This window comes from Pistacia vera, unplaced genomic scaffold (assembly GCF_008641045.1).
Source record: "Pistacia vera cultivar Batoury unplaced genomic scaffold, PisVer_v2 Contig117, whole genome shotgun sequence".
Classification (NCBI taxonomy): Eukaryota; Viridiplantae; Streptophyta; class Magnoliopsida; order Sapindales; family Anacardiaceae; genus Pistacia; species Pistacia vera.
The window spans coordinates 1413540-1427576 of NW_022195215.1; the positions used below are offsets into that span (position 1 = coordinate 1413540).

The 14037-nt window shown below is 35.6% G+C and overlaps 1 protein-coding gene across 1 annotated transcript; it reads left to right on the forward strand.

The window, feature by feature from the left end:
- Positions 1–12576: 12576 nt before the first annotated feature.
- Positions 12577–13421, forward strand: LOC116105758. The gene has a single exon (XM_031392178.1). It carries the CDS (start codon positions 12643–12645, stop codon positions 13417–13419), a length of 777 nt encoding a protein of 258 aa, XP_031248038.1. The 5' UTR covers positions 12577–12642; the 3' UTR covers positions 13420–13421.
- The last annotated feature ends 616 nt before the right edge of the window (positions 13422–14037 follow it).

Below are 14037 nucleotides of genomic sequence, written 5' to 3' on the forward strand. Positions count from 1 at the left end.
AATTTTGTCTTCATTGTTTAAATGGGTAGCCTAATGGTGTGAGACGCATCATAGATTTTCAAGCTTTGCTAGAAGTCTTGGGTTCGAGCCCCCATTTGCGCACCTGCATCAACGTATTAGGAGGTGTTCAAAACTGGATATCCAATCCAGTTTGCTTATTTTTTGATCCAATCTGAATTTTTGGATCGGGATAAAAAATCAATTCAAATCTGATCTGGTTTTGATCCAATCCAAATTTTCGAATCAGATCAAACGGATATCCAGTTTTGATCTGAATTCATTAACCATTTAACCTAGAAATGAACACACATTGTAAAACCCTAATTCTTCCCAAAAAAAATTCAATCAAAGGCTGTTATTAACAATCAAAAGTAAGATTTCCATATATAATCAAAATAAATTGCAAATTAAACTACAATATTAAAAAATGTGATGGATTTCCATACATTATCACATATCGAAACAAGATTGAGAGGCAGAGATTGTGTGGAAGAGAAACTGTGAAAATTGTCGGAGGCCAAACTCACTGTTGCTGGCTAACTGTAAATGAAGGAGTGAGAGAGCTGAAGAGGTAAGTGAAAATGGTGTCAAGACTTGAGAATGAGATTGTAGTGTTAAACAAATGGGTAAATTAGAGGACTAGATAAGTCATAAGTGAAAACGGTGTAAGGTAAGTAAAATTTTAGTATTTTTTCATATAAAAATGGTGTCAAGACACGTATAAGACATCATGGGTAAAATAAAATTTTCGGATTGAATTTAGATATCCAGTTTTTAGCCTAGCCGATCTGTATGCATTTTAAAAATCCAGATTTTCAAATATTGCAATCCGAATCCCGACCTAGATTTTTGGATATCTGATTTTTTGAATATCTAATTTTCAAATTGGATCGGATATCTGAATTTTTTGCACACCCCTATCTAATATCTGCAAATACATAGCTTCATAACTGAGGTGAGGTTAGCAATAGTTTCAAATATCACAAGATCACTTTCTTTTAACACCAAGACTTGGATTTGTGGAAGGAATGAAATCTCAAGCAATCCCAGTTACATACCTCAAGACTTTTCAAGGAGCCAAGAGCTGTGAGCATCGTAGAAATTTTGGATAGTTCTCAATATATAGAAATTAGGGGCAAAGGAAATCTTCAGCACTAAAAGCTAACCATGTTTCCCAATTAGGCATATTCTTGAACCTCAGAGTTTCGAGGGGTTGAAAAGGTTTATTAATACACCAGTCAGTGCCCCCAAAACCTATATTGAATACAATATTCATCCCTTCAATAGTGAGTTCTCTGAGTGAGGGTAATTGGCAAACCAATGGTAAAGATGTGCAGTTTATGCAATTAATTACTCGGAGGACCACTATATTAAAGCACAAAGTCCTTATCCACCACAAAAAATTTGCATCACTGTAATGATTAATTGAAAGCTTTTAAGGTTCTTATGAGGTTTCAGCACATCAATCATATCTTCTTCCTACCTAAGTTCATAAGAAATTCTATTGCTGCTCCATTCCAAAACCGACTTATTGAGAAAATTTTCTTCCTCCAATTTCGCATTCACCTTAGCTATCTCTTGCTACACGTTTTCAAGTTTTAGAATGGATAAATCCCCTCTTAGATTCGATAGATTCCCTAACTCATTGATTTCGTATCCTTGCTCTTTGCCAGCAAGAAAATATGGTAGTATTTGTAGATGTTTTAATCTACCAATATGCGGTGGAAGCTGTTGTAAACTACCAGCTTCTCTTATATCTAGATGTTGCGAATTGCCAAGGTCTCGCAATTTTGTCGGCAACTCAATAAGAAATTTACAACCATATAAAATCAATATTAACAAGTTATATAAGTGGCAGACTGAGTCAGGCAACCTTGTGATATGAGTATAAGAAATATCTAGATAATGTAGATGTTCAAATTGCCAATTAACTTTGGTAGCTCAGTGATTCCATAGTGACTCAATAATAACACTCGTAAATGACATGTTATCAATAAACTACGAACATCGTTGGTTATTTGACAATTTTAAACTCATCAACAAGCGGCGAGAAAGTTTGCACACGCTTGTTTGGATCAAAGGCCTCAAATTTAAAAAAGGCATCAAATTTTCTTAGAATGTATGACAAATGTTGTACCTTTTCATGAATCTTTATTCGTCACCTTCTAACAACTTGAGACATCTTTCTCAACTTGCAAATTGAACCAAATCATTGATAAGATCTTACATTTTATATTGAGACACACTCTCACAGCTGCAACAATGGAGGAGTGATTGTGAAACTTCGTGAAAATTTGGCTACCAACGTCTTAACCTTGTGACCATTGCATAAAACCTTGCACTATCCATAACCAGACTAAGTTCTTCTCATCAAACTCATATCCCTTGGGGAAAATCGGACAATAGGCAAAATAAACTATCAAATGCGGAGGGAGATGATGATAGCTCAAAATTAGCCCTGGAAGGATGCCACAATTCTGACTAGGAAATTCCCACAGTTCACTATTTAGAATGAGCAACCACTCACCCATATCTAAACTAGAGCACAATTGGCCTCCTAATGCCTTTGTTGCTGAAGGTAAACCTTTACATTTCTAAGTTATTTTCTTACTAATGATGTCTAAGTTTGGATGAGTTGCAAAATTCAAGCTGGAGAAGGCATGATGCACAAACAATGTACAATAATCATCTTCAAATAATTCTCACAAACGAATAACAGGACCAATGCCAACAGTATGTGCAACATGTTCACTACACGTTGTTATAATTATCTTGCTCCCAGGTGCACCAGCTCTGAACGGAAGCAACATCCCATTCACCATAATTTTCATTCCATAAATCATCTAAAACCAGTAAAAAAATTCTTGACTCCAACTTCTATCTCAAAATCTTTTGAAGTGGTTCTAAGTTTATAACATGAAAACATGGTTTACCCAACGACTCCAGGATCGCCTTTGTAACCTTTACCAAATCAACAGTCTCTTGAAACGTAAGCCCACCCTTTGAGGTCAAAATGTTTATCCACTCTTTTGTCATTATACATAATCTGACTCAAGATTGTCTTGCCAACACTGCCTTGACCTACTAAGGAAACAATACTGACTCTCGCTTTAGTATCCCCTGTCAAGAAGTCAATTAACTTGTTATCCTATTTCCTTCCAAAGACAAGATCAACTACCAAATAAGTCGAGGGTAAACTTTGCCACAACCTGGTAGCCTTCTCTATAACATTTTCTCTCAAACCAATCTCTACCATCTCTTTTGCAATTTTATCTAATCTCTCTGTTATCTTCTTTATGTTGTCTGCTAACTACTGGTTAAGCATAACAGCAACAACCAGTTTTAAGTAACTGTATGTACTCGTTAGCATACTTTGGTTTAGTCTCAAGATTTCAGTGCCAAATTTATCCATTACATCATCAACATCATCTACCAAATCTTGTAATTCATCAAACCATAATTTAACGACAATGTCTTTCATCTGTTACAATAGAGCCAACAATGCAGTTCTTTTAAACAATTAACAAAACATTAAACTAATAATTAACAAAAAATAATAATAATAATAAGAAACTAATAAAAAAATTCATCAACAAATTACAAGATATGAAAAAACTTTAACATTATACTATGTTATCCGAAATAGAGGAAAAGTATGAGTAATGACAAAAACAAAACAAACACTAATTATATTGATTTTTCTATTTTACATAAACCACTAATAAATGAAAAGTAAAAGGCATAATAATAATTTTAGAATTCCAAGACTATATCTTCTTTATCTGCTTTTCCTTGGTGTCTTTAATCACAACATCTATTTTTTACAGTAATAATCTCAAGTTCGTCAGTTTAGAATCAATTTCCTATTGATTAGCAACCTATAACAGCTCATGAGAAGCCAACCTATCAAGTAAGATTGAAATAAAAGATGCAACAAAAATTTCACCAAGAGCCATTGTTAAGCTCTACATAGTTACCCTAGTTGAAGAGACGATTTAGAATAAAAACCCTAGAAGCCATTCTATTCTAATATTTACTGCTTTTCACTCTTCTGTCCACTTAGTGTTAGGGAATACAAGGGTTGAAACAATATCACACAACATAACAAAAATTGAGATGCGAACAATTTACCTGGAAAACTCTCAAACTGATTGAGAGAAAAACCATAGGTAAGTGTGGGAGGATTTCACTATTACAAAATATGGATTACAACACCTTCTCTCTAAATACAAGGAGAAAACAAATGACAATCCTCTCTTAAAATAGGAGAATACAAACTCTTTCAATTTTGGGATGCTTAAAACCATAACTAATTGCCCCTATTTATATCCTTCAGGAGTGAACCCACTTGACCACTTGGTTCAAGAGCTTGGACCAACTCATTTCTTGGGCCATGCTTGGGTTTTTGATCATGGGCCTAATCCAACAATTCTCTGACTTGGAGATATGATTGAGGATCAATCAAGTCTCCACACCATCCTTTCTACCTTGCCATTACCATATTGCTTACGTCTCTGCAAAGCCATACAAGGATCTACTCTATGCAAACTTGTCAGTCCTCAAACACTTGATCTTCTTTTTAGATTCAATTTCTATTTGCATTTTGAATACTTTGAAGACTGGAAACACATCTTCCTTCCTCTTGATAAGATACACCCAACATCTTTTGGAGTAATTATCAATAAAAAATACAAAGTATTTTGCTCCTCCTAGGGACATTACCGGTGCTTGCCAAACATAAGAGTGAATCAATCTTAGAATGACTTTACTTCTAGAATTAGATGTGCTCAACTTTATTCTATGTTGCTTACTTGTGACACAATGCTCACCAAAGGGTTAAGATACATTTGTGAGACCAGGAAGCAACTTCCATGCAGAGAGAATCTTTAAGCCTCGCTCTGATATGTGGTTGAGCTTCTGATGCCATATCATCATTGATTCTTCTCCGAAGTTTGTTAACACAATTAATGCTTCTTCTTCCACCAATGTCTCTCCTTTAAGCATATATAGATTGACTGGGATCTTTTCTTCCTTCATAACCACTAGCGCGCCTTTAACAAGTTTCATGATCCCTCTTTCTATATGGGTTTTGCATCCAAGATCATCTAGATGTCCCAGAGACAACAATTTTTTTTCTTAAGCTTACAACATGTTGTACCTCTTAAATAGTGAAAATTGTACCATCATATATCTTTATCTTGATAGCATCAATAACAACGATTTCCAAGGCATGATCATCACCTATGTGTATAGATCCTCCTAAGATAGGTTTGTATTTGTGAAACCACTCTCTTCGAGAGGTCATGTTGCCACATTATATAGAACTTCACCATCATCTGAGGTGTTTGCTACACATCCTTGAGCATTTGATAACTTGGAATTTCCACTATTCTTTTTACTCCAATAATCCTTTTTGATATGCCCTTTCTTGCCCTGGTTGTAACACTTGACATTTTTCGTGCTTCTTCACTTTGATCTATCATTGTTGTGACTCCCGCTATGGCCACGTTCCATTAATCTCCTTGTTGTCATCGATAAAGCTTCTGCTTGCTATTAACTTATCTGTCTGTCTTCCTTATGCTTTCGCCCACTTTCTTCTTCCAAAATGGCAGCTGCAATATTGTTGAAGACTAGATAGTTTGAAAGGATGTTGTTTTTCAAGTTGATGATGAGTTGATTATACAAGTCAAGTAGACTTTGAAGTAGAAGTTCCACTCATTCAATTGTTTCTATTTTATGACCCAACGTTATAAGTTGAGAAAATAGTGTATTTAGGGTGTTAACATGGTCGGTCACCAATGTGGATTCCACCATTTGAAAAGTGTAGAGTCTCCTCTTCAAGACGATCTTGTTGTGCAGTGACTTGGATTTGTATAGTCTTGTCAAAGTATCTCATATCTCCTTCACTGTCTTCTTTTCCTCCATACTACATAACAGTTCATCGGCTAGTGCTAAATGCAGATCGAAAATTATGTTGTCGTCCATCTCATTCCATTTTCCATCATTAGTAATCTCTGTGGGCTTGTCTCCAATTACTGTTAAACAATTGTCTTTCCTCAAAATTGCTTTCATCCTCATTTTCCACAATGTGAAATTACTTCCATTGAACTTTTCATGTCAAACTTTGCTGCCATGTTCTTGATGACGATCTGCTTCTTAATTGAATCGACTTTCACTTTTTCATCATTGTAATAACTGTTTGATACTACTATACTCATCCAAAAATATGTATAATAAAATACGAGTACATTAATAAAATAGTTGGGCCCAAAATTTTCTTTTATTTAATATACATATTCTTTTACAAAAGTCAGTATCTTTTACAAAAGTTCTCAAAAGTATAGTGGACAGTGTAACTACTCCTTCTCGCCCGCCGACAGCCATCTGACCGCGTCCTCATCTAGAACCTGCAAAAACATAGAAAAACAATGGGGTGAGCAAAATAATGCTCAGTAAGTAAATCCTCTACTCGTCTATCCCTGTAACTCTTTGCTCAGTAAGTAAATCCTCTACTCGTCTATCCCCATAACTCTTTCTCTTAATTCTTTCCTTACTCTCTTCTCTTCTCTTCTCATTTCTGTTCTCTTTCTGTTTCTATTTCTCATACTCTTTTCTATATACTCTCTAGTGTATGTCACGGCCTCATCTTACCGGAGGCACGGCTGGGGACTCAACCCACTCTTCGTGACTCTACGCATTTTCTCTTTCTGTTCTTTCTATTCTTCTATTTCCCATTCTACTCATGGGAATGTCACGACCTCATCTTACCGGAGGTACGACCAGGAACTCTCCTACTCTACGTGACTTTTACTCATTTCTGTATCGATCGGATTCAGTTATGCATGGATTCAGAACCCTTGGCCATGTGAGTGTACATGTTTTCTCTCTATCTCTCAAATGTCACGACCCCTTCTTACCGAAGGCACGGCTGGAGCCTCATGTTCCACTCTTTGTAACGGTCACGGCCTCATCTAACCGGAGGCACGGCTGGGGATCACAAAGCACTCACTCTCGTGACTTTACTCATCACTCACGGGTTCCCCATCACACAACCTTCTCTATTCTCTTCTTTAGCTCAAAAGTCTCTACTCTTTCTCAAGCTAATACTCATAGTGTAGAAATTCTCTACTCTTTCTCAAGCTACTTCTCAATGCACAATTAATGCATATGGATGGTTCATGCTCATTAATGCACTTAGGAAATGTCAATATGCAATGTTGCAAGAAATAAGGTTCATAACTCATTCTCAAACTTCTCTTAGGCATTTCATCAAACAACTCATGTGCATACAAAAACTCTTCTCTAACTACAATTCTCTTTCTCTTTGTAACCATCCCAAATGGGAAGAAATTCTCTTCTATGGAAAACAAATGACAATCCTCTCTTAAAATAGGAGAATACAAACTCTTTCAATTTTGGGATGCTTAAAACCATAACTAATTGCCCCTATTTATATCCTTCAGGAGTGAACCCACTTGACCACTTGGTTCAAGAGCTTGGACCAACTCATTTCTTGGGCCATGCTTGGGTTTTTGATCATGGGCCTAATCCAACAATTCTCTGACTTGGAGATATGATTGAGGATCAATCAAGTCTCCACACCATCCTTTCTACCTTGCCATTACCATATTGCTTACGTCTCTGCAAAGCCATACAAGGATCTACTCTATGCAAACTTGTCAGTCCTCAAACACTTGATCTTCTTTTTAGATTCAATTTCTATTTGCATTTTGAATACTTTGAAGACTGGAAACACATCTTCCTTCCTCTTGATAAGATACACCCAACATCTTTTGGAGTAATTATCAATAAAAAATACAAAGTATTTTGCTCCTCCTAGGGACATTACCGGTGCTTGCCAAACATAAGAGTGAATCAATCTTAGAATGACTTTACTTCTAGAATTAGATGTGCTCAACTTTATTCTATGTTGCTTACTTGTGACACAATGCTCACCAAAGGGTTAAGATACATTTGTGAGACCAGGAAGCAACTTCCATGCAGAGAGAATCTTTAAGCCTCGCTCTGATATGTGGTTGAGCTTCTGATGCCATATCATCATTGATTCTTCTCCGAAGTTTGTTAACACAATTAATGCTTCTTCTTCCACCAATGTCTCTCCTTTAAGCATATATAGATTGACTGGGATCTTTTCTTCCTTCATAACCACTAGCGCGCCTTTAACAAGTTTCATGATCCCTCTTTCTATATGGGTTTTGCATCCAAGATCATCTAGATGTCCCAGAGACAACAATTTTTTTTCTTAAGCTTACAACATGTTGTACCTCTTAAATAGTGAAAATTGTACCATCATATATCTTTATCTTGATAGCATCAATAACAACGATTTCCAAGGCATGATCATCACCTATGTGTATAGATCCTCCTAAGATAGGTTTGTATTTGTGAAACCACTCTCTTCGAGAGGTCATGTTGCCACATTATATAGAACTTCACCATCATCTGAGGTGTTTGCTACACATCCTTGAGCATTTGATAACTTGGAATTTCCACTATTCTTTTTACTCCAATAATCCTTTTTGATATGCCCTTTCTTGCCCTGGTTGTAACACTTGACATTTTTCGTGCTTCTTCACTTTGATCTATCATTGTTGTGACTCCCGCTATGGCCACGTTCCATTAATCTCCTTGTTGTCATCGATAAAGCTTCTGCTTGCTATTAACTTATCTGTCTGTCTTCCTTATGCTTTCGCCCACTTTCTTCTTCCAAAATGGCAGCTGCAATATTGTTGAAGACTAGATAGTTTGAAAGGATGTTGTTTTTCAAGTTGATGATGAGTTGATTATACAAGTCAAGTAGACTTTGAAGTAGAAGTTCCACTCATTCAATTGTTTATATTTTATGACCCAACGTTATCAGTTGAGAAAATAGTGTATTTAGGGTGTTAACATGGTCGGTCACCAATGTAGATTCCACCATTTGAAGAGTGTAGAGTCTCCTCTTCAAGAAGATCTTGTTGTGTAGTGACTTGGCCTTATATAGTCTTGTCAAAGTATCTCATATCTCCCTCGCTGTCTTCTTTTCCTCCATACTCCATAACACTTCATCGGCTAGTGCTAAATACATATCGACAATTATGTTGTCGTCCATCTCATTCCATTTGTCATCATTAGTAATCTCTGTGGGCTTCTCTCCAATTGCTGTTAAGCAATTGTCTTTCCTCAAAATTGCTTTCATCCTCATTTTCCACAATGTGAAATTACTTCCATTGAACTTTTCATGTCAAACTTTGCTGCCATGTTGTTGATGACGATCTGCTTCTCAATTGAACCGACTTTCACTTTTTCATCATGAACAATAACCCACAACTAATTGCTCACCCAAAAATTACCAATAGCCCAAGATAGTAGTAAGTGCTAATATGATTCAATATGCACTAGGAAAATTCTCAGCGAACACTAGAGGGGATACAAACGGTCTCATTGATTTTATCTTCAAATGTCAAGCAAAGATCCATTTATTCAAGTTTTTCCAATCCTCTTGCTTGAAATACCAACCACTTGGCAATAATTTCTCCACTTCTTTTTCACCAAAAAGATTGTAAGTTTTCTATTGGATGCACATTCAAGAACCTATTGCAAGTTTATGGATGTTAACTCATCACTGAAAAAATAATCTCAAACTAAACTGAGTTCTTTCAGATAACACTTGGATGAGTCATTGAGCTTAGGGTATCTTTCAATAAAACTTGACCTTAGGTTGGTGGGAAGACCCCCTTTTGGAATACACCCAAGTTTACAATTCCTGATGGTGTAGTCCCTCGGCAACTCTTAGAGATCTACACAATCAAATATTGAGAATGACTTCACATCTAGTGGCAATCCCCCATCCGGGAAGTATTTAAGTTTTGAGCAATGGTGTATCAACAATTTTCAAGATAGATGAAACTATGGAGGGCATTAGGTGCAAATACAAGTTCTAGATAGTCTTTAAGTCCTGAACTTGGAAAAGCATTTGGGAATTTAGTAATTAAACACCCACTAATATGCAAACTTTCTAGACTAGTATTTAAGTGAAATAAACCTACTCATAGCAATTCCAATTTTGGACAGTCTGTGATATTGAGATTCAAAAGATTAAGAGGTAGCTCACCATCTAGAAAGGTCTTGAAAGAAGAGCAATCATCAATCATCAATCATCAATCTGTAGGATTTGAAGAGAAAGGTCCATAATTGTGCATCAAACTAATAGGTACAGACTACAAAGCTTCATATGTCTTGATCTGAAGATGTCTAAGAAGCGATAGGGAATCCATATCTAGAAGGGTAAAAAGACTCCAACAGTGAATGATTCTCAATGTGTAGAGATGTTTGAGGCTAAGCAGTTCGTTGGAAAGCTCCTTTATGTTGTAATAGTAAGATATATATCCAACTCTTGGAGTGAAGTTAATCTATGGAAAACCCCATTTGGGAAATAGTCAAGCTCTAATATTAGGGGTGTTCAAAATTGGATTGGACCAGATATCCAATCCGATTTTCTTGTTTTTTGATCGAATTCGAATTTTCGGATCAAGATAAAAACCGATTTGAATTCGATCCGGTTTGTGACTAATCCAGTTTTGATTTGATCCGAATTTTTGAATCAGATTAAGCAGATATCCGGTTTTTTTTATCTAAATTCATTAACTAATTAACCTAGAATGAACACGCATTATTGTAAAACACTAATTCTTCCAAAAAAAATTCAATCAAAGACTGTTATTAACAATCAAAAGTAAGATTTCCACATATAATAAAAATAAACTGCAAATTAAACTATGATATTAAAAAATGTGATGGATTTCCATACATTAAAGCTAAGTAAAATTTGAGCACACCGAAACAAGATTGAGAGGCGGAGATTGTGTGGAAGAGAAAGTGTGAAAGTCATCGGAGGCTGAACTCGCTGCCGCTGGCTGAGTGTAAATGAAGGAGTAAGAAAGCTGAGAGGGTAGGTGAAAATGGTGTTGAGACTCGAGAGTGAAAACGGTGTTAGGTAAGTAAAATCTTAGTTTTTTTCCTATAAAAATGTTGTCGAGACACCTGCAAGACATTACAGGTAAATTATATTTTTCAGATCCGATTCAAATATCCGACTTTTTAACATTACCGATCTTGTATCCGATTTGAAAATCTGGATTTTTAAATATTGCAATCCGAATCCAATCCGAATTATCAGATATCCGATTTTATGGACTCTCGAATATTCAGTATTTTTTGGATTGGATCAGATCTAGACCGGATATTAGAATTTTTTTGCACACCTCTACCGCGTATTACCTAGGGATTGTGGTGGTAGGTTCCTGTAGTACTCCTCGAGGCTTGAGGATTCGGCAAGGATACCTCAGGAGGGGGCTAATAGCATCACTCTATTATAAAATTAAACAAAATTCAAATCGGATGCCACATAATGTGCAAAACTAATTATCAAGATATTGAAAGTGTGAAAATATATTATTAATATGTTAAAAGTAATTTTATTTTTTTTCCAATCCCAAAGACAAAGTGTTTTAGAAAGAACTCAAAATTCATATATGTAGAAAATATTTGAAGAAAAAGAGAAACCTTTGTTAGTTCCTTTTTAAAAAAAAATTCACACAATCACACTTTTTAGGTTAACCAAAGAAAAAAAAAATCACAAGTTTATCTCAAGAAAGAAACAAAAAATATAATCATGAGATGATTTCCAATTGGCCTAATTTTGATTTATGACAACATCTCATTAGTTGTATAATATTATGGTACAAAGGATAATATTATTCCTTATACTAAGAGTCTGTTTGATTTTGATTTATCTATAGGTCAAAAAAACTAATTTAGAACTATAAATATGTTTGAAAAATTATTTTAGGTTGTATCTCAAAAGTAATTTACATAATTTAAAATAAGTTATTTTATGTCTACATCGTCATTTAATTAAAATCTTTAATTGTAGTTCAACACTAAAAAGTTTCTTTCACGTTTATCTAAACACTTTGATTAGCCTTATTTGAAGAAACGAACCCTAATCATAAGATCACTGGTCTTATAATATGTAATGCTTCAATTAGTGTGTCAGAAATTGAAGGGGCATGTGAAAATATTTCATCTTTCCTTAATTAATTTGATAGTATAGATGCATCAACAAACATTCACATGTTTTCAAGTGAAACCATTGACTCATTGCATTATAGGAATGGAAATTAACCACCTCTACTACCTATTTGAATCTTAATGCCAACCACCTCCTTAAATTTTCTGTTTCATCAATAAACATAGAGTGAATCTAGCACGTGAAACTTAGATAAATAAAAGATATTATCAATTAAGGTACAAACCTTTCAAAAATTTGTTATTGTCCCTCAATTGAAGGACCTATATATAACTTCTCTATGTAACCCAATCGATAAATAAATGTAATCATGTGGGTGGTTTGCATTAATCTTGATACAGCCCTTTCACTATTGCATGTGAGCATGCTCACTCTTGTCCTGTGAATGCTATTAAGGCCATCAATTCATAATCTGATGATATACACATAATTCTACCGAAACAATAAAAGATCAACCACCGCTCCCATTCACTTCACTCACGGTTCATGATAATGTTCGGTTACATTTACATTTACACCTCTATCTTCCATGCATATGCACTCATCAACCCATGAAAGACCTCTCATTCTTCCTCTTCAAGAACTCTCTTGCTGCCAAGATGAAGAAAGGCTTCAGAAACTCTTGCAATGGCGACGCCTCGACCTCTACTCTCAACCAACACCTCCCCGAGTCCTCTTGCGTCCTCACACCGTCTCTTGAGCTGAATGCTACTTCTCCCCTTCCATCTCAACGATCGCCTACCTTGGAGGAGATGATTCTCCAGCTACAGTTGGAAGAGGAACTAGCGAAAGAATCCAAGCTTCGCGGTAGAATGTCATGTGTTAACAATTCTGATATTCTACGATCTGCCAGGAATGCATTGAATCAGTATCCGCGATTTTCTTTAGATGGAAAGGATGCAATGTACAGGTCTTCATTTCGAAACTTTAATGGCCTCGAAAAGGGAAGGAAATCAGTATGCTGTGACCAGGGACTGAGAGAAAGGTTATTTTATGGCTCAAATGGTGTTAAATCAGAGAAAAGTAAACTGTTTTTGCCTGCAACTGTGGCAGGAGAAAGTGTAATTTGGTGCAAACCTGGAGTGGTGGCAAAGCTGATGGGGCTCGACGCGATGCCCGTGCCAACAAATAGCAAAGAGGGTAAAGAAGTAAGCTGTATTATAAGGAGGCAAAATCTGAGAAGGAGGGCTGAAAGACATGAAATGGAGAGAAGAATTGCCATGAATCATCATGGGAGGATGGCTTCATGTTCAAAGGCTGCAGCTGGGTACAGAGTTGTGAAGCCGGAAAATCCTGGAGGCGGTTGGCCACCGAGGCGTTTTCTTTAGATTTTCGCATCATATATATATATATATATATATCTGCCTTAAATTTACAATTACTTGATGCTGCAATTGCATATATGTTAGTTTTACTTAATTTGCATTACTCTTGAAATAGAAGTCACATTACAACACATATTTTGGTGACTCTAACAAAGGTCACGAGCATTTGTATTTTATAACTTATTTAACTATCAAAGATAACAAAGGAATGAATGAGCACAAAAAATTCCCATATGATTGGTTGGACTTTGAAACAAAGTTAATAATATCTTAATACAGAACAATGGTAGATATTTTACTATATTTAATGGTGGTGAAGGAGTGCAAAAGAAGATAGCTGCATTTGTATGCAAATATTTAACTAACTTTGAAAGAGTCATATATGCAGCCAGCTAATGCAATGAACTTTTAGCTTGCTAATTAAGTTGGCTATGTCTAAAGCATTAATTGAACAATGGCAGTTGAATCCTGATAACACTTGATCACTACAATTTAAGAGGATTAATGTAATTCAATTATTTACTCTTGATGACAATAAACAAGGATGCATAAATAATTTTTACATATCCCCATATGAGAAATACTATCATATTCAAATATGTATCTGATATTTGTTATCCC

Bases quoted from the DNA above. Each gene is read 5' to 3' on its own strand.
- LOC116105758 (XM_031392178.1), top strand. From the start codon at position 12,643: ATGAAAGACCTCTCATTCTTCCTCTTCAAGAACTCTCTTGCTGCCAAG.